Source organism: Salvelinus namaycush, chromosome 35 (genome assembly GCF_016432855.1).
Source record: "Salvelinus namaycush isolate Seneca chromosome 35, SaNama_1.0, whole genome shotgun sequence".
Lineage (NCBI taxonomy): Eukaryota > Metazoa > Chordata > Actinopteri > Salmoniformes > Salmonidae > Salvelinus > Salvelinus namaycush.
The window spans coordinates 12,305,337-12,324,649 of NC_052341.1; the positions used below are offsets into that span (position 1 = coordinate 12,305,337).

Below are 19,313 nucleotides of genomic sequence, written 5' to 3' on the forward strand. Positions count from 1 at the left end.
GATTCAGGGGACACAGTGAGCGTTTGAAAGTTGGGGCCAATTTCATTATAAAACATTTCTTGGATGTGAGATAAAGTCTGTGAACAAAATTGATGGTTCGGATTACGGGATGCCAAGGTCATATTTTTCCATATTCTGTTAAAGGATGATTCAGTTAAATTTAGATCTGTGGGCCATACTTTTTTAATAGCTAGCTTAGAGTATGAGCTTTCCAATAGTTGTTGATATATTATGGAGATTAGTCCTTTTGGAAGACCAGGTAATCTGTTTACAAATTCCATCATTGGATGGTTTGACAGCTGGGTTTCCCATGGAACTCCATAGGCTAGCATAGCTGACCTAAGGTGGAGATAAAGAAGAACATAGTTACCTGGTAATATAAATGCTTCTTTCAGATCTTGGAACGTCCTTAAACCATTACTATCCATGATATCGCCAAGGGTACAGACACCACATATGGACCATTGGGGCAATGTGAAAGGCAGCGCTCCAGAGTATCATATTTCTCTCTATTCTCAAGCAGGGAGCGGTAGAGTAATGTCTTAACCAATTTATAATTGGGTGAAATGCTAGTGCTTGGAAATACAATTTAAAGTTTGGAACGGATATCCCTCCAGCGTCTTTCCCGCCCTTCTGTCTTAATCAGCAAACTGGAAACTATAAGTTCTGACACATAATCGGACAGGGGTTCCTTAGCAAAAGTATTTAGAGGATGACAAGATGTTGTTTTACCTTTTAAAAAAAACCTGTGCGGTGTCCATATTAGGAAAGTTACATCCACGGATACTGTCCTAGTATGGACCCCATACCCTTTGGTTGTGGTAGTTAAATGTCTGTGATATCTAGGTCTACTTTACATGTGCAGGGTCAGTGGTGTTTAGTAAATGCTGCAGCTTACCTTGCTGCTACAGCTGAATTGGGGCCATGAAACTGACAAAAGAACGGGTGCTGAGATAAATGCAAATGATTGCTGAATTTAACGTCTAAAGAATGAATCATTGGTCTCACTGGTCACTGTTCTTAAAACTTCTTGACGCTAGGAGGCAGAATTTTTATGTTTGGAAAAATAACGTTCCCAAAGTAAACGGCCTATTTCTCAGGCCCAGATGCTAGAATATGCATATAATTGACAGATTAGGATAGAAAACACTCTAAAGTTTCCAAAACTGTCAAAATATTGTCTGTGAGTATAACAGAACTGATTTTGCAGGAGAAAACCTGAGGAAATCCAACCCGGAAGTGCCTCTTATTTTGAAAAATCCCTGTTCCATTGCCTGCCTATACTCAATTTAAAGGGATATCAACCAGATTCCTTTTTCAATGGCTTCCACAGGTTGTGAACAGTCTTTAGACATAGTTTAAAGCTTTTATTCTGAAAAATTTGCGAGATTTATCAAATCGCGTCAGTGTCCTTGATTAGTTCTTATCTCAACATTTTATTTCTGTCTTGTATTGAATTGCTTTACGCTCCGGTTGAAATATTATCGATTATTTATGTTAAAAACAACCTGAGGATTGATTATAAAAATGTTTGACATGTTTCTACGAACTTTACGGATACTATTTGGAATTTTCGTCTGCCCTTCAAGACCGGCACGAGCATGTGGATTACTGAACATAACGCGCAAACCAAATGGAGTTTTTTTTATATAAAAATTATCTTTATCGAACAAAAGGAACATTTATTGTGTAACTGGGAGTCTCGTGAGTGCAAACATCCGAAGATCATCAAAGGTAAGCGATTCATTTTATTGCTTTTCTGACTTTCGTGACCAATCTACATTGCTGCTAGGTGTTTGTAATGTTTTGTCTAGTGATCGATAAACTCACACAAACGCTTGGATTGCTTTCGCTGTAAAGCATATTTTCAAAATCTGACAAGACAGGGAATTTGGCGCTCTGCAATTCAGCGGTTGTTGATGACAATTATCCCGCTAAAGGGATCTGTGCGCCAAGAGGTTTAAAGTACATGTAACTTCAAAACCACACGATGTGATAATCATTCCAGCTCTGCCATATTTGAATGGTAATTATGTGTGCATTATTTGTGATACTAAGCTACCTGCTTGAGACAACATAGGAGAGATGATACTGTAGAAAAGGACAGAGGCATTTCAGAGAGTCACTATAGTTCCCCAGATCCCCAGAGAAGTGGTTATTCTGTAATAAGCTACTAACCTCCATTATAGATCATTTGCAATGCGAGAAGCAGAACAGGCTGGTCCTCTGAGCCAAGACAAAGAGGTTCTGCAGTCTACATCCCATGGAGCAGTTTTCAGTGTGTGTGTGTCCATGTCCGTGTTTGTGTGCATGTATACAGCACTAAGCCAGAGTTGAGCATCTGCCATCTGCCAGGACTACTGGTCAGGCACATTCTGCTAAGTTTGAAATCAATAAAATGCAGGGAGGGCTGAGGATAGACAAAGAGAGAGAGAGAGAGACAGAGAGTGAGCGCATGAGATGAGATGAGAGTATTGGGAGCAAAACAACAAGGCCACAAATTGGCCACTGTGGCATAATGCAGAGGACACTACACACACACTGCTCTCGGATGACCAATCAGCTTTCTGCTTTTGCTGTTGATTGATTTGTCTGTGAGGAGATCCCAGGCGCTCATAATTGGCATCTCCGCTCGTTATGCTGCACTTGTTTCAGTTAAGGAGGGAGCGTTGGTGGCAATTGTGCTTTATTTTATTGTGCATCTTTTATTAGCAATATATTTTCACCCTCTTTGCTTCTTAAAATGTCATTTATATTGTTGAAAATAAGCAATATTATCTTGCCCAAATCCCCCAAATGTACAGTAGCCTACAGAATGGGGGCTCAGATTGACCGTACAGTAAACCTGAATAGCTTTTCAGGGAAAAAATGAGAAAAACACTGAAAACAAAAGCCCAACAGTCAGCCAGCGAGCAAGCAGTATTCTCTGTGGGATACATTACCCGGGCAGAGAGTGATGAAAGCGAGGATAGCAGAGAGCCTCAGATAAAGAACGTGTGTGCGGCCCAAATGCCACACTATGCCCTATATAGTTCACTACTTTTGACCAGAGCCCTATGGGATTCCGCACTCTGAAGGGAATAGGGTGCCATTTGGGATGCTACCCTTCAGATGTCTTCAACGTCCTACCTGCTGACTTTCAGTCCGTCTCCAAAGAGACGTTGTGTGCCAGAGAGCATTCATCAAATTAGACCAGAGAGAAAACAATGTGGGCGAAAGAAACACCACAGTGATCTGTAGAGACGAGCTGACACTACCGTCAGGTCATCACAGAGAAGGTGTCGCACACATACACGCACACACACACACACACACACACACACACACACACACACACACACACACACACACACACACACACACACACACACACACACACACACACACACACACACACACACACACACACACACACACACACACAAACAGTACAGAGGTGTGTCCTCCACCTCGCTTCCTGCTACAGAACCGATGAGCTATAGCAGCACTCAGCACTCAGCCAAGCTTTCCCAAAGGACCAGCTTTCCCTCTGTTCTGTATTGTCAAGCTGGAAGAATGGAGAGGTGGCAGAAACAAACAAATTGTTCAGAGGAAGATTTCATAAGATGTATTAGCAAGGATATAATATACCCGCACGACTGCTGCGTTATAGAGAAGAGATGACGGCAAGTTTTATATCACTTTATATTGGTTATCCCTTGTTTGATAGCCGTCTACCTTAATTGTGAGGGGTGGATTCTTGTGTGGCATTTGCTACTAAGAGCAGAGATGGGGGTTTGTGGAGCAGTGTTCAGTCAGCAGTGTCCACATGTGTGTGCATGCTTGTACGTGTTGAGGTTGTAGATAACCTGTGCCGGGCAGGCTGGATTGCTGACACGGATCCTCTAGAAAGCAAACCACACACAGACAGTCAGACCATGCAACTGCCGGACAGCCAGGCCAGTCCAGTCCAATTAAGGGAAAGCGTGATCAATCTTCTTGGATCGAATAGAAGCGTGACAGAGCTGAAGGAGTGACGACCTCTCTACCGACTGAGTCGGCTCAGACTTCCAGGTTCAAATCAGTCTGAATGGCTCAATCAGTGTCAGAGACCAAAGCCAGTCGATATCCGCACTTCTAACACCTGTGTTCACACGGTGTGGCACACCAGTCTGTCCATGTCACTGGGTAGTACTTGCAGATGTAGGATCTTAATTTGATCACCCTTTTTGCAAATATAGAACTTGTAGTTGCCATGACTTTCCATCCTGGGAGATGATCAGAGAGAGCCCTCTCTCCCACCTCCCATCAGGGGGGGACGGTGAAGTTGGCCGTTTTATGACGGTCGTAAATACCTTGCAGGAACTCTCTCTCCCACTCTGCAGAAATGGAAGTTAAAAATCCCTTTGTTACAACTGAGAGAGATTTTCTAGTATGGTAACATCCAAGATTGGATAATGAAACAATATTTCTGTAATCCAAACATTTGGAATGGTCCGTGGGTATTTAAAGAACAATCCTGATGAATTCATTACGTTTTTGTGATGACATTAAAGATGGTAGAACAACATAACTGTATCTCTGAAAGTGTATATTTCCCAGTTGTCAGGTTTACATCTAAATGTTGTGGAACTTATATGATTAAATATGAAATGATTTGTGAGAAGATGAAATTAGATGTTAGCCAGCTAAATGAGAATAATTTTTCACATAAAAGTTCTGTCACGGATGTCACGGTGACTGTCACGGATCCCTCCAGAACTTTCATCACTCACACCTATCCCCTATTCCCACAGATTAGCATTTATATATATGCGCCCTTTGGCTTTCATTGGGCTGTCCATTATTGTTACAATGTTTGTTGGTGCTTGTGAGTACCTGTGCTGTGTGTTTTGGGCTTTTGTGCCCTTGTGGATTGCGCAGATGATGACGTGTCTCGTCCCGTGTGTTGTTTTGGATTTCTACCCTGTGTGTTTTGTTACGTGTTTGTTCTTCGTCCCCGTGCCCTTACACGGCATGCCGTAATTTGGGTGAAATAAAAACCCATATTACGTATTCCTGCGCCTGTCTCTCGAATAATTCGTACCAGCGTGACAGTGACCGCACCCACGTGAGAACAGACATTATGTCGGCGTCGTGGAATGCCCCCTTTTGCCAGAGTGTTTAAAACCCCTCGTGATGAAATTCACATTAGACCAGCGTGACCGACAGCGTGAGCTAAAAGGTACAAAATGGTTAGAAACTCTGAAACTTTCAAAAGAGAAGAATAAAATCTCTATTAGACCAAGCAGGTGGACGGTGTTGAACCGGACGTCACGAATGGTTAGACTACCAGACCAGTATACGTGCAGCGCGAGCTGAATACGTCACAAATGGTCAGGAACTCTCGACGAGTGAAGAAGATAAAGACCACACATTCACAGTCTGCAGCTGTATATGTAAAATAGTCTAGGAAACTCGATCAAAGATGAGAAAAGAATAACATCTCCTTATCGAATGACCATTGGTACGTCTGTAAGATTCGTTCTAACAGACACTCCGAGACCAACCTACTACAACTACAAAGGAATGGTTACCTCTGGTGGACAACCAGAGACTTACACAACCAGAGACTTTCTGTCGACTGATCGAGTGTTTTCAACAGAGCAAGACGACAAAGACATACAAGAGTAAATATGTGTTGCATTTCTAAATCCAAATGTGCGGTTGTCAGGGTGTTAAATATCCATATTTACAATGAACATTTTATTCAACTGTATGTACGATAGTTGAATTCCTTTGTCTCTTCTTCTCCCACTCTTTCTCTCCCCCCTTTCATTGTGTAACAAGCCATCATATCAGGTTAGTCCACGAGGGACTTTTCATTGCATCATGTTAGTAACTAATGTATAATCTATCCTGTGTGTGTGTTTATGTAATTCTGTGTGATTATTTAGTTAGTAAATAAATAGCTAAGCCAATTTGTGTATCGCTGATTCGTCATGGAGACCAGGGTTCGTGCAGATTTATAGGATATTACGACATTCAGAATGAGACTGAAATAGGAGCAAATGATTAATGGATGACGGCTATGATATCGCGATATTCTGATATTTTGAGTTACATCATTCAGGAAATGGTAACTCTTTAAATAAACTTTTCCCGTGGTACCCCAGATTACTACTTAATTAATTGTTTTATGATTAATTGAATTGCGTAATAATTGATCTTGGTATTTAAATATTCGATGAATAGCCGTCTTCGCATTAATGATAGTCACGACATAGTGTATATGAAGTTTAAAAAGGCTTCTGAAGTTTATAATCTCCACTTAGAAGTTTCAGTCATGATATTCCTTTATGAAAATGTATCATAGTAATTCACATTTCCTGTTGCTGCAGGATTATTTTCCTACTATAGCAAACTGGCTCAAATGAAGATCCTACATCTGTGCTTACACTAGGGTTAATTACAGGGTTGGAGTAGCTAGCTAGTTAACGTTAGCTAGCGCATCTGTAGCGCGCAAGTACCTAGCTAGCTAACTAGCTTTTCTTTTTTAGCTATTGTTTGAACACCGAATGACCACAAACCAGCCAGTGAGTGGTAGCTAGCTAGCTAGATATCCCTGCCTCAGCCATTGCATTGACTATCTTGCCAGCACGCATGGATGAATGCAGATGTTACTCATGTAACATTAGCAAGCAAAGACAACCCTCGTTTTTAATGAATAAGCTGGCTTGGTAGCTACATCAACACACAAATATTCCCTTACCCAATTCCAATAAAGGTTCCATAGCCTGCCATACGTGTGTTGCTAAGCTGGGGCTACAAGGTTATCAGGAAGTGTAATAGCTAGCTACTTGTCTGGCATAAAGCCGGCTCCTTACCATACTGTCAACTACATTATGTGATTACTGATTTGTAAATACAGAGCACAACCATGCAGAGAACCATGCACAGAATGCTACTTTTTCCACCCGGAACTACATTTGCTTGCTATTGTGACATCATGGTGATGTCTCATATAGTGAGCATTTTCAACCTTATAATTCCCCATAACAATCCACCATAAGTATCTGTAATATATGACAACTATTCAGAGAGATGGCATATCTAGCCTATATCCTTTTTTGCATCTCCCTTCCCATTTGCAGTATGTTCCAGTTATATTCTACCTTTCACAAGCACTGGTGGAGTGAGCTACCACCAGCTACCACTAGTACTGTCATGCTGCTGAATATTTGTCGGTATTCATTGACTAATCTGTTGTACTCTACCTGTCGGTTAAGTAACGTGTTACCCTGAACCTTCCTTAGTACTTCTTGTTTGTGTAATTGGCCAACAGTGTCTGGGACATGTTTGCATCTGCCCCAAGCAAAGCCTATAGCTGAGATCAGATTAATGATGAGTATCTGTACAGTACCCACACTGCACTAAACTACGCTAGAACATGGCTTCCTTCAGCACTTTAGGCTGCAGCACAATATTAACGAGCCCCTACCTGCCCCAAGGCCTTACTTTCAGCACTTTGGAAACACTAGAGATGAATGGACTACTACCTGGCTGCTCCAATGCTTGTCTGCTAGAGTGTGTTTGACTGGGGTTTCGATGCTGTTAGCATGGTAATGTGGTGAAAGGTGGAGAGAGTGTATTGCACCCTCCAATTATCAGGTTGAGGTATCTTCAGTATGGTGTAAAAAAAATATAATTGTATATTATGTCCTCGCGCTGCCATCTAAATATATTAATATATTTCTTCATAGCATGGGACTGAAGTTAGGCTGAGGCTGTCACTGTTTTCATCCCAGTAGTGACACAATTTTTTTTGTAAGCCCCTCACATAGCCAGCATTAGATTGCCATTGGAACCAGGTCTCTGAGAGAGAGAATCAGAGCGCGAGAGAGGTCACACCATGAATCTGTAATGTTATTGGATTTCGACTGGGTCAAGACCGCATCAAAATGTTGACCTACACACTAATCCGACCTGGCATACCTGTGCCTAGTGGCATGTGCATTCATTTATGGTTTGTTTTACGGGCTTACCTCTGTCTCAGGTGTAAGATATGTATGTATGAGAGCCCAAGGTTAATGCTTTAGATAAGATGGGGTCAAAGATTGGTTGATTTGGTTCAGATGTGTCGTATGGTAGGAAAACTATATACCATATCTTTTCAACACCATCACTGGCTGATGGTTGTCAGTGCTTTGACATTCAGTGCTTTGACACTGTCCCTGTCACTACTGGAGATGAGAACTGAGATGTGATATTTACAGTACAATATTACATGTAAAATATATTACATGCCTGTTCATCTGGTCATACAGCCATGAAGTACAATGTTCATGATTATCCTGATATGAGGCACAATTTATGTAGGAGAGAGAGAGAGACAGAGACAGAGAGAGAAAGAGAGAGTGTAACGATAGTCTATGTCGTCCTCCTCATCGGACGAGGAGAGGTGAGAAGGATCGGACCAATATGCAGAGTGGTTAGTTTCCATGGTAATTTAATAACACGAAAACAATATGCGATACAAAATAACAAAATGAAACTACCGTTACAGTCCCGTGTGGCGAAACACTAACAAGGAACACAAACACCCACAAAACACACGTGACACCCAGGCTGCCTAAGTATGATTCTCAATCAGGGACAACGATTGACAGCTGCCTCTGATTGAGAATCATACCAGGCCGAACACAAAATCCCAACATAGAAAATCACACATAGACAACCCACCCAACTCACGCCCTGACCAACTAAATAAATACAAAACAAGGGAAAACAGGTCAGGAACGTGACAGAACCCCCCCCCCCTCAAGGTGCGAACTCCGGGCGCACCACCTAAAACTCTAGGGGAGGGTCTGGGTGGGCGTCAGTCCGCGGTGGCGGCTCTGGCGCGGGACGTGGACCCCACTTTAACAATGTCTTTGTCCGCCTCCTTAATCGCCCCCGTGGCCTCCTCCTAACAACCACCCTCCATATCAACCCCACTGGACCAAGGGGCAGCACCGGACTAAGGGGCAGCACCGGACTGAGGGGCAGCACCGGACTGAGGGGCAGCACCGGACTGAGGGGCAGCACCGGACTGAGGGGCAGATCCTGGCTGGCGGGCGGTTCTGGCAGGTCCTGGCTGGCGGGCGGCTCTGGCAGATCCTAGCTGACTGGCGGCTCTGGCAGCTCCTGGCTGGCTGGCTCTGGCAGCTCCTGGCTGGCTGGCTCTGGCAGCTCCTGGCTGACTGGCTCTGGCAGCTCCTGGCTGACTGGCTCTGGCAGCTCCTGGCTGACTGGCTCTGGCAGCTCCTGGCTGACTGGCTCTGGCAGCTCCTGGCTGGCTGACGGCACTGGCAGGTCCTGTCTGGCGGACGGCTCTGGCTGCTCCTGTCTGGCGGACGGCTCTGGCTGCTCCTGTCTGGCTGACGGCACTGGCAGGTCCTGTCTGGCGGACGGCTCTGGCTGCTCCTATCTGGCGGACGGCTCTGGCTGCTCCTGTCTGGCGGACGGCTCTGGCTGCTCCTGTCTGGCGGACGGCTCTGGCTGCTCCTGTCTGGCGGACGGCTCTGTCTGCTCCTGTCTGGCGGACGGCTCTAGCGGCTCGGGACAGACGGGCAGCTCTGACGGCTCGGGACAGACGGGCAGCTCTGACGGCTCGGGACAGACGGGCGGCTCTGACGGCTCGGGACAGACGGGCGGCTCTGACGGCTCGGGACAGACGGGCGGCTCTGACGGCTCGGGACAGACGGGCGGCTCTGACGGCTCGGGACAGACGGGCGGCTCTGACGGCTCGGGACAGACGGGCGGCTCAGATGACGCTGGGCAGGCAGGCAGCTCAGACAGCGCTGGGCAGACGGGTACACCTGTAGGGAGGAGACGGAGAGACAGCCTGGTGCGGGGGGCTTCCACCGGAGGACTGGTACGTGGAGGTGGCACGGGATATACCGGACCGTGAAGGAGTACACGCGCTCTTGAGCACCGAGCCTGCCCAACCTTACCAGGTTGAATGGTCCCCGTAGCCCTGCCAGTGCGGCGAGGTGGAATAGCCCGCACTGGGCTATGCTGGCGAACCGGGGACACCATTTGTAAGGCTGGTGCCATGTACGCCGGCCCGAGGAGACGCACTGGAGACCAGATGCGTTGGGCCGGCTTCATGACACCCGGCTCGATGCCCAACCTAGCCCTACCAGTGCGGCGAGGTGGAATAGCCCGCACTGGGCTAAGCACGCGTACTGGGGACACCGTGCGCTCCACCGCATAACACGGTGTCTGACCAGTACGACGCCCTCTCACTCCACGGTAAGCACGGGGAGTTGGCTCAGGTCTCCTACCCGGCTTTGCCACACTCCGCGTGTGCCCCCCCCAATAAATTTTTGGGTCTGACTCTCGGGCTCCCAACCGCGTCGCCGCGCTGCCTCCTCATACCAGCGCCTCTCTGCCTTCGCTGCCTCCAACTCCGCCTTGGGACGGCGATATTCCCCTGGCTGAACCCAGGGTCCCTTGCCGTCCAGGATCTCCTCCCAAGTCCAGGAGTCCTGTGTCTGTTTCTGCTGCTGCTGTCGCTGCCCTTTTCCACTCTGCTTGGTCTTTTGTTGGTGGGTGTTTCTGTAACGATAGTCTATGTCGTCCTCCTCATCGGACGAGGAGAGGCGAGAAGGATCGGACCAATATGCAGAGTGGTTAGTTTCCATGGTAATTTAATAACACGAAAACAATATGCGATACAAAATAACAAAATGAAACTACCGTTACAGTCCCGTGTGGCGAAACACTAACAAGGAACACAAACACCCACAAAACACACGTGAAACCCAGGCTGCCTAAGTATGATTCTCAATCAGGGACAACAATTGACAGCTGCCTCTGATTGAGAATCATACCAGGCCGAACACAAAATCCCAACATAGAAAATCACACATAGACAACCCACCCAACTCACGCCCTGACCATACTAAATACATACAAAACAAGGGAAAACAGGTCAGGAACGTGACAGAGAGCGAGAGAGAAATACAGACATTGAGAGAGAACAACAGAAAGAAAGAAAGAAAGAAAGAAAGAAAGAAAGAAAGAAAGAAAGAAAGAAAGAAAGAAAGAAAGAAAGAAAGAAAGAAAGAGAACAACAGAGAGAGAGAGAGAGAGAACAACAGAAAGAGAGAGAGAAACACGGTGAGAGAGAGAGAGAAACACAAAGAGAGCAGAGAGAGAGAGAGAGAAACACAAAGAGAGCAGAGAGAAAGACAGAAACAGAGAGAAAGAAAGACATAAACAGAGGTTAAGAGCGAGAGAGAGAGAACAACAGAAAGAAAGAACAGCAGAAAGAAAGAAAGAAAGAGAGAGAATGAAAGAGAGAGAGAACAACAGAAAGAAAGAAAGAAAGAAAGAAAGAAAGTGAGAGAGGAGAGAGAGAGATGTATTGATCTCTGTCTGTCAATTCCTAGTCAGTGTAGCTGCAGGAGGGGGAGTGTCAGGAATCCCCCGCCAGGAAAAACAAATCACATCGCCCCGGTGATGAATGTGGCATTCCCTTGATCCGCTGGCTCTGCCATCTGGCCGGGCTGACTCTGGGACGACACTGTATATCAGACTCATGCACAGCAAATTAAATTTACATTTGGACGACTTTCCCAGGCAGGCCTCACCGAGCCTCACCGAGAACAGATGTACTAAAAAACAAAACAACCCGGGCCTCTCCCTTTCTCTCTCTGCCACAAACCTCTGAACAGTTCTGCTAGCTACTTAAAGACTCATGCGTTAGGTCATGTTAGAAATGTTATGGATGACATTAGACAAAGAAATCATCAAGCTCAAATATACCAAAAACTTCAACTCTTTCTCTGCCACAACTCTCTAAGCAGAGCAAGGTTGGCTCATCTTGATCTACAGCACAGGAGGTTGGTGGCACCTTAATTGGGGAGGACGGGCTCATCGTAATTACTGGAGAGGAATCAGTGTAATGCAGGGGTGGGCAACTCCAGTTCTCAGGGGCCTGATTGGTGTCACACTTTTTCTCCATCCCTAGCAAACACAGCTGATTAATCACATTGCATTCTAAACTGAAGATCATGATTAGGTGATTATTGGAGTCAGGTGTGTTAGCTGGGGCTGGGGCAAAACTGTGACACCAATCAGGCCCTTGAGAACTGGAATTGCCCACCACTGGGTATCAAATACATAAAACACATAGTTTCCATGTGTTTGATGCCATTGCATTCGCTCCATTCCAGCCACTATTATGAGCTGTTCTCCCCTCAGCAACCTCCACTGAACTACAGTGTATGTGTCTGGTCTGCTAGCTACTTAAAGATCGTATGAACATGGTTTGTTGATCTATATTCGTCTGGTCTGGTCTGCTAGCTACTTAAAGATCATATGAACACGGTTTGTTGATCTATTTTCAACAGGTCTAATCTACTACTTGACTTGAAGACATGTGGGTGAGGTCATGTTTGATATGTTATAAATTACATTACAGTGACAAAGAAAACACATTATGGAAGAGAATTGGACAGTGATCGATGACACACCTGTAATTTGCTAGGCATAGATCGATGCTAATCTAACCAGCTGTGTTCGGTTCCTATTGTCATGTATAACCTAAAGGGAACATTTCTAGATTAACAACCAGTATTACACCCTCGGTTGGTTGAAATCCTATGTTCAATCCATTCTTTTTTTATACTTTCACATATTTCTTCACTTCATAGCAGTGCTCTGTATTGCTTTGGATTTGATTTGGTAGTTCGTATCACAATAACCTGAATACCGTTGAAGTAAGTGGAACCTTGATATCTAACTAGCTTGTCAAATGGCAGGTGTACAGAGAACCAATAAGCAGAAGCCTCCACCACATCCACAGCCCAAGGCTAACCCTGCAGGTAAACCTTCCTAACAGGGTTCTGTAAGAGACGAACAGTACATTAAAACGAGGAACTGTAGACAGAGCCTGCTGTGAGCCTGCTGTGAGCCTGCTGCTGCCATATGCGCACACACACACGCATATATACGCACACACACGCGCACACATACAGACACACAAACACACATACCGTACACACGTACGCACACACGCACACATACAGACACACACACATACTGTACACACACATACTGTACACACACATACATACATTACACACACATACAGACACACACACACATACTGTACACACACATACAGTGGATTCTGAAAGTATTCAGACCACTTCACTTTTTCTACATTTTGTTACGTTACAGCCTTATTCTAAAATGGATTAAATGGTGTTTTTTCCTCAACAATCTACACACAATACCCCATAATGACAAAGCAAAAACAGGTTTTTAGAAATTTTTGCAAATTTCTCAAATAAAAGATACATAAATATCACATTTACAAAAGTATTCAGACCCTTTACTCAATACTTTTTTGAAGCACCTTTGCCAGTGATTACAGCATCAAGTCTTCATGGGTATGACACTACAAGCTTGGCACACCTGTATTTGGGGAGTTTCTCCCATTCTTCTCTGCAGCTCCTCTCAAGCTCTGCCATCTCCAGAGATGTTTGATCGGGTTCAAGTGCGGGCTCTGACTGGGCAACTCAAGGACATTCAGAGACTTGTCCTGAAGCCACTCCTGCGTTGTCTTGGCTATGCTGTCATTGCCCTGTTGGAAGGTGAACCTTCGCCCCAGTCTGAGGTCCTGAGCGCTCTGGAGCAGGTTTTCATTAAGGATCTCTCTGTACTTTGCTCTGTTCTTCTTTCCCTTGATCCTGATTAGTCTCCCAGTCCCTGAAAAACATCCCCAGAGCATGATTCTGCCACCACCATGCTTCACCGTAGGGATGGTATTGGCCTGTTTTCCTCCAGACGTGACGCTTGCCATTCAAGCCAAAAAGTTCGCACTTGGTTTCATCAGACAAGAGAAACTTGTTTCTCATGGTCTGAAAATCCTTTAGGTGCGCTTTGGCAAACTCCAAGCGGGCTGTCATGTTCCTTTTACTGAGGAGTGGCTTACGTCTGGCCACTTTACCATAATGGCTTGATTGGTGGAGTGCTGTAAAGATGGTTGTCCTTCTGGAAGGTTCTCCCATCTACACAGAGGAACTCTGGAGCTCTGTCAGGGTGACCATCGGGTTCTTGATCACCTCTCTGAACAGGGCTCTTCTCCCCCAATTGCTCAGTTTGGACTCTAGGAAGAGTCTTGGTTGTGCCAAACTTCTTCCATTTAAGAATGATGGAGGCCACTGTGTTCTGGGTGACCTTCAATGCTGCAGACATTTTGGTACCATTCCCCAGATCCGTGCCTCGACACAATCCTGTCTCGGAGCTCTAGGGACAATTCCTTCAACCTCATGGCTTGGTTTTTGCTCTGACATGCACTGTCAACTGTGGGACCTTATATAAACAGATGTGTTTATTTCCAAATCATGTCCAATCAATTGAATTTACCAAAGGTGGACTCCAATCGAGTTGTAGAAACATTTCAATGATGATCAATGGAAACAGGATGCACCTGAGCTCAATTTTGTGTCTCATAGCAAAGAGTATGAATACGTATTTCAGTTTTTTATTTGTAATACATTTGCAAAAATGTAAAACTGGTTTCACTTTGTTATTATAGGGTATTATGTGTAGATTGATCAGGAAAAACATTAATTTAACCCATTTTAGAATAAGGCTGTAACGTAACAACATTTTGGAAAAAGTAATGGTCTGAATTCACACACACAAACTCACACACACACTCCTTTAGAGCCCTCTGCTGTCTAACCATGCTGCCTGCCTGCTATGCCTCAAATGAAACAACCTTTACTGCAGTGGTTTGATCAGACCGCCCCGGGCTAGACTATAAAATAACTTTGCAGCATAATGTTTTACACCTCACTCACTTTTCACTTTCTACCCGGCGATAGTCGTCTATTTTTTGTTTGCCCTTTTCTTCTGATTTCCCTGAGAGTCAGTGCTGTTGTCTTTGGTTTAGTCTGCTAGGGTGAGAGGGACCTTGGGTGTGGGACCTTGGGTGTGGGACCTTGGGTGTGGGACCTTGGGTGTGGGACCTTGGGTGTGGGACCTTGGGTGTGGGACCTTGTGTGTGGGACCTAGGGTGTGGGACCTTGGGTGTGGGACCTAGGGTGTGGGACCTAGGGTGTGGGACCTTGGGTGTGGGACCTAGGGTGTTGAACCTAGGGAGAGGGATGCGGTAAGTCGCGAGGGTTGAACATAGAGTATAGGAACAGTGTATTACATCCCAACCTTTTTCACCAAGTTTGTTCTTAACATTGCTTGACTTTGTCAAATCTCTATTGAGTCAAACAGACAGTAAAAGGAAATGACACCTAAAATATATAATGATTTTGTAGACTTTCTTTCACAGCCAATCACAGGTTTGCTCTTTGGGCTTTCCAATCTTTTTTTTTAAGCTGCCACCAGTCTGTGCCCTCTAAATGTCAGTGGTGTTTGGTGATGGCACTAAACAATCCCTTGGAGGGCTATTTGTTTCAGCACACTGGCTGTTCCTCAGTATGAGCTTAGTTTGAGTTGACAATTGCTGTGAACTTTACTATCTATTGTTCCTCGATAATCAAATCTCATTTCTGTTAGGACAGTGGTGTCGCCTGGGTAGCAGTGTATTGCAGCAGCTGCTTTTGTGACCGTTAGCCGACTACAACTGTATTTGATCCCCCAGCTAAGCAGTATGAGTTTCCAGGGTTCCATTCTAATCCGTCTTTCTCTCTTGATTTCTTCAATCAAACCCTTTAGATTCTAGGGTATTGATAGTGTGATGGGTTTGGAGGTGTGGATTGGAACAGAAATCTATCGCAGTTTACTGTTAAAATGTCTCTCCTCTCCTCTCTCTCTCTATTCCTCATCGCTCTATTTCTCTGTTTGAGTCAGATGATTCCATTTTTATGTGTCTGTGTCCAGTATGAAGGAAGATAGAGGTAGTTTCGGGAACCAATGCTAAATATAGTTAAAACAATGACTTGGAAGTCTACTGATACAGCTAGCATGCTAAAATAGTATCCATGAGTTCATCTGACTCGGGGTAAGTAGAAAAAACTGCGTAATCTCGCACTATCCCTTTAATACTATGTCGGGGTGTAAACCGTTCATGACCAGTTTGACTGAAGTTCTTCATTATTATACTGTTAAACTGCCCCTTCTCTCATTCCTAACCCTCTGTTTTTCTCTCTCTTTCCTCCAGACGACGGACGATCTGCTGGTGGCATCTGCGGAGTGTCCGAGCGATGACGAGGACATTGATCCCTGTGAGCCGAGCTCAGGTGGGTTAGGTTAGTCATCTCTTTTTATTCCTCTTCTCTCTGGGTGTCGCTGTCAGTCAGTCTCTCACCGTTCCGCCAGTCCCTTCCCTACCACCAGTCTGTCATCGTACCGCTAGTCTCTTCCCTACCACCAGTCTGTCATCGTACCGCTAGTCTCTTCCCTACCACCAGTCTGTCATCGTACCGCTAGTCTCTTCCCTACCACCAGTCTGTCACCGTACCGCTAGTCTCTTCCCTACCACCAGTCTGTCACCGTACCGCCAGTCTCTTCCCTACCACCAGTCTGTCACCGTACCGCTAGTCTCTTCCCTACCACCAGTCTGTCATCGTACCGCTAGTCTCTTCCCTACCACCAGTCTGTCATCGTACCGCTAGTCTCTTCCCTACCACCAGTCTGTCATCGTACCGCTAGTCTCTTCCCTACCACCAGTCTGTCATCGTACCGCTAGTCTCTTCCCTACCACCAGTCTGTCATCGTACCGCTAGTCCATTCCCTACCACCAGTCTGTCATCATACCGCTAGTCTCTTCTTTACCACCAGTCTGTCATCGTACCGCTAGTCTCTTCCCTACCACCAGTCTGTCATCATACCGCTAGTCTCTTCTTTACCACCAGTCTGTCATCGTACCGCTAGTCTCTTCCCTACCACCAGTCTGTCATCGTACCGCTAGTCTCTTCCCTACCACCAGTCTGTCATCGTACCGCTAGTCTCTTCCCTACCACCAGTCTGTCACCGTACCGCTAGTCTCTTCCCTACCACCAGTCTGTCACCGTACCGCCAGTCTGTCACCGTACCACCAGTCTCTCACCGTACCACCAGTCTCTCACTGTACCACCAGTCTCTCACCCTACCGCCAGTCTGTCACTGTATCGCTAGTCTGTCACCGTACCGCCAGTCTGTCATCGTACCGCCAGTGTATCACCGTACCACCAGTCTGTCAATGTACCACCAGTCTCTCTGTCAGTCTCTAACCATACCACCAGTCTCTCTGTCAGCCTCTCACCATACCACCAGTCTCTCATTGTACCACCAGTCTCTTTTTGTACCACCAGTCTGTCACCATACCACCAGTTTCTCACCATACCGTCAGTCTCTAACCGTACCATCAGTCTCTCTGCCAGTCTCTCACCATATCACCAGTCTCTCTGTCGGTCTGTCACCGTACCACCAGTGTCTCACCATACCACCAGTCTCTCACCATACCATCAGTCTGTCACTGTACCACCAGTCTGTCACCGTACCACCAGTCTGTCACCGTACCACCAGTCTGTCACCGTACCACCAGTCTCTCACCATACCACCAGTCTCTCACCATACCACCAGTCTGTCACCGTACCACCAGTCTGTCACCGTACCACCAGTCTCTCACCGTACCACCAGTCTCTCACCATACCATCAGTCTGTCACTGTACCACCAGTCTGTCACCGTACCACCAGTCTCTCACCATACCACCAGTCTCTCACCATACCACCAGTCTGTCACCGTACCACCAGTCTGTCACCGTACCACCAGTCTCTCACCGTACCACCAGTCTGTCACCGTACCACCAGTCTGTCACCGTACCACCAGTCTCTCACCATACCACCAGTCTGTCACCGTACCACCAGTCTGTCACCGTACCACCAGTCTCTCACCATACCATCAGTCTGTCACTGTACCACCAGTCTCTCACCATACCATCAGTCTGTCACCGTACCACCAGTCTCTCACCGTACCACCAGTCTCTCACCGTACCACCAGTCTCTCACCATACCACCAGTCTGTCACCGTACCACCAGTCTGTCACCGTACCACCAGTCTCTCACCATACCACCAGTCTGTCACCGTACCACCAGTCTCTCACCATACCACCAGTCTGTCACCGTACCACCAGTCTCTCACCGTACCACCAGTCTCTCACCGTACCACCAGTCTCTCACCATACCACCAGTCTGTCACCGTACCACCAGTCTGTCACCGTACCACCAGTCTCTCACCATACCACCAGTCTGTCACCGTACCACTAGTCTCTCTGTGTGTCACGATCACACTCATAGTCAGTTCACCACCAAGGTTCTTAAGGCTCTTTATTGAAGCTACTGTGGGCAGTGTTTCAAGTTTAGTGTGTCACTATCACACTCACAGTCAGTCCACTCCTCTAGGCACCAAGAAGTTAACCAGCTCACTGTGATGGAAGGTATTCACAAGTATTTGTGTGTCAAAGTCATGACAGTATTTTTCCAGTTACCTTAAAGTCTGTGTTATTTTCTTCACGTTCACACCAGGATTGGGGTCGATTCTGTTTTGATTCAGTCAATGTTGGGAGTTCTATTCCAGTTTACTTTTTTAATTGGCTGAATTGAAATGGACTTGACCCGCAACCTTGCCTCACACCACATATGTCAAATATCAATTGATAGAAGTAAAGGCTACAATAAGATAATGCCTAATGGTAATCATCATACTCCACAGTGATTCCTAAAGATCATATCAATGAGTGTAGATAGACTGTTCTGACTTCACTTGTTCAGTAGCTAGCTAGTTGATTCATTTTTGGATTATCTCATTTGGGACAGGTATGAATATATTCAATATTGAATAAACTTAATCCTAATCATCTGATGCTTTCAAAACCGGTCTCTGGTTCCACTATAAGTGTGTATAGCTAATACATGTTTTTTTGCCTTGTAGGCTTGTTGGGTCCCAAATGTAATTAATTACAGTAAACTCATAACAGCCAGCCAGTAGGACTAGCATGCTGTTGTGTCACGTTCGCCAGCGTTTAGGAGGCGCTGATTACACATGACATCTTGAGGAGCGCTGTCATTGTTTTTGTATTGTCTCCTAGGAAAACACATAAACACACAAACACTCGCACACACAATCTCACATACTCTCGCTCACACACAAATAGACGACACGCACAGGAAAACAAACAAACAAACACCCTCTTAACAGTAACTGTCCTCTGAGACAACACAACAACACTCTCGCCTCTCTCGTGATGAAACCAACTCTTTTCAGCCAAATGCCTCCTAGTTCAGGTTCAAGGATGCATTTACTGACAGACTATAAGTCTCCATGTTTACGGATTCACTCTGAAAGGTGAAAAAAC

At 45.7% G+C, this 19,313-nt stretch overlaps 1 protein-coding gene across 1 annotated transcript in view; it reads left to right on the plus strand.

Moving 5' to 3' along the window:
• LOC120029862 (neurexin-1-beta-like) overlaps window positions 1-19,313 on the plus strand; it is a 99,753-nt gene that overhangs the window by 58,015 nt on the left and 22,425 nt on the right. Inside the window, exon 3 of the mRNA XM_038975169.1 lies at window positions 16,139-16,217. Coding sequence (XP_038831097.1) covers window positions 16,139-16,217 — 79 coding nt within the window. The remainder of the gene's footprint in view (window positions 1-16,138; window positions 16,218-19,313) is intronic.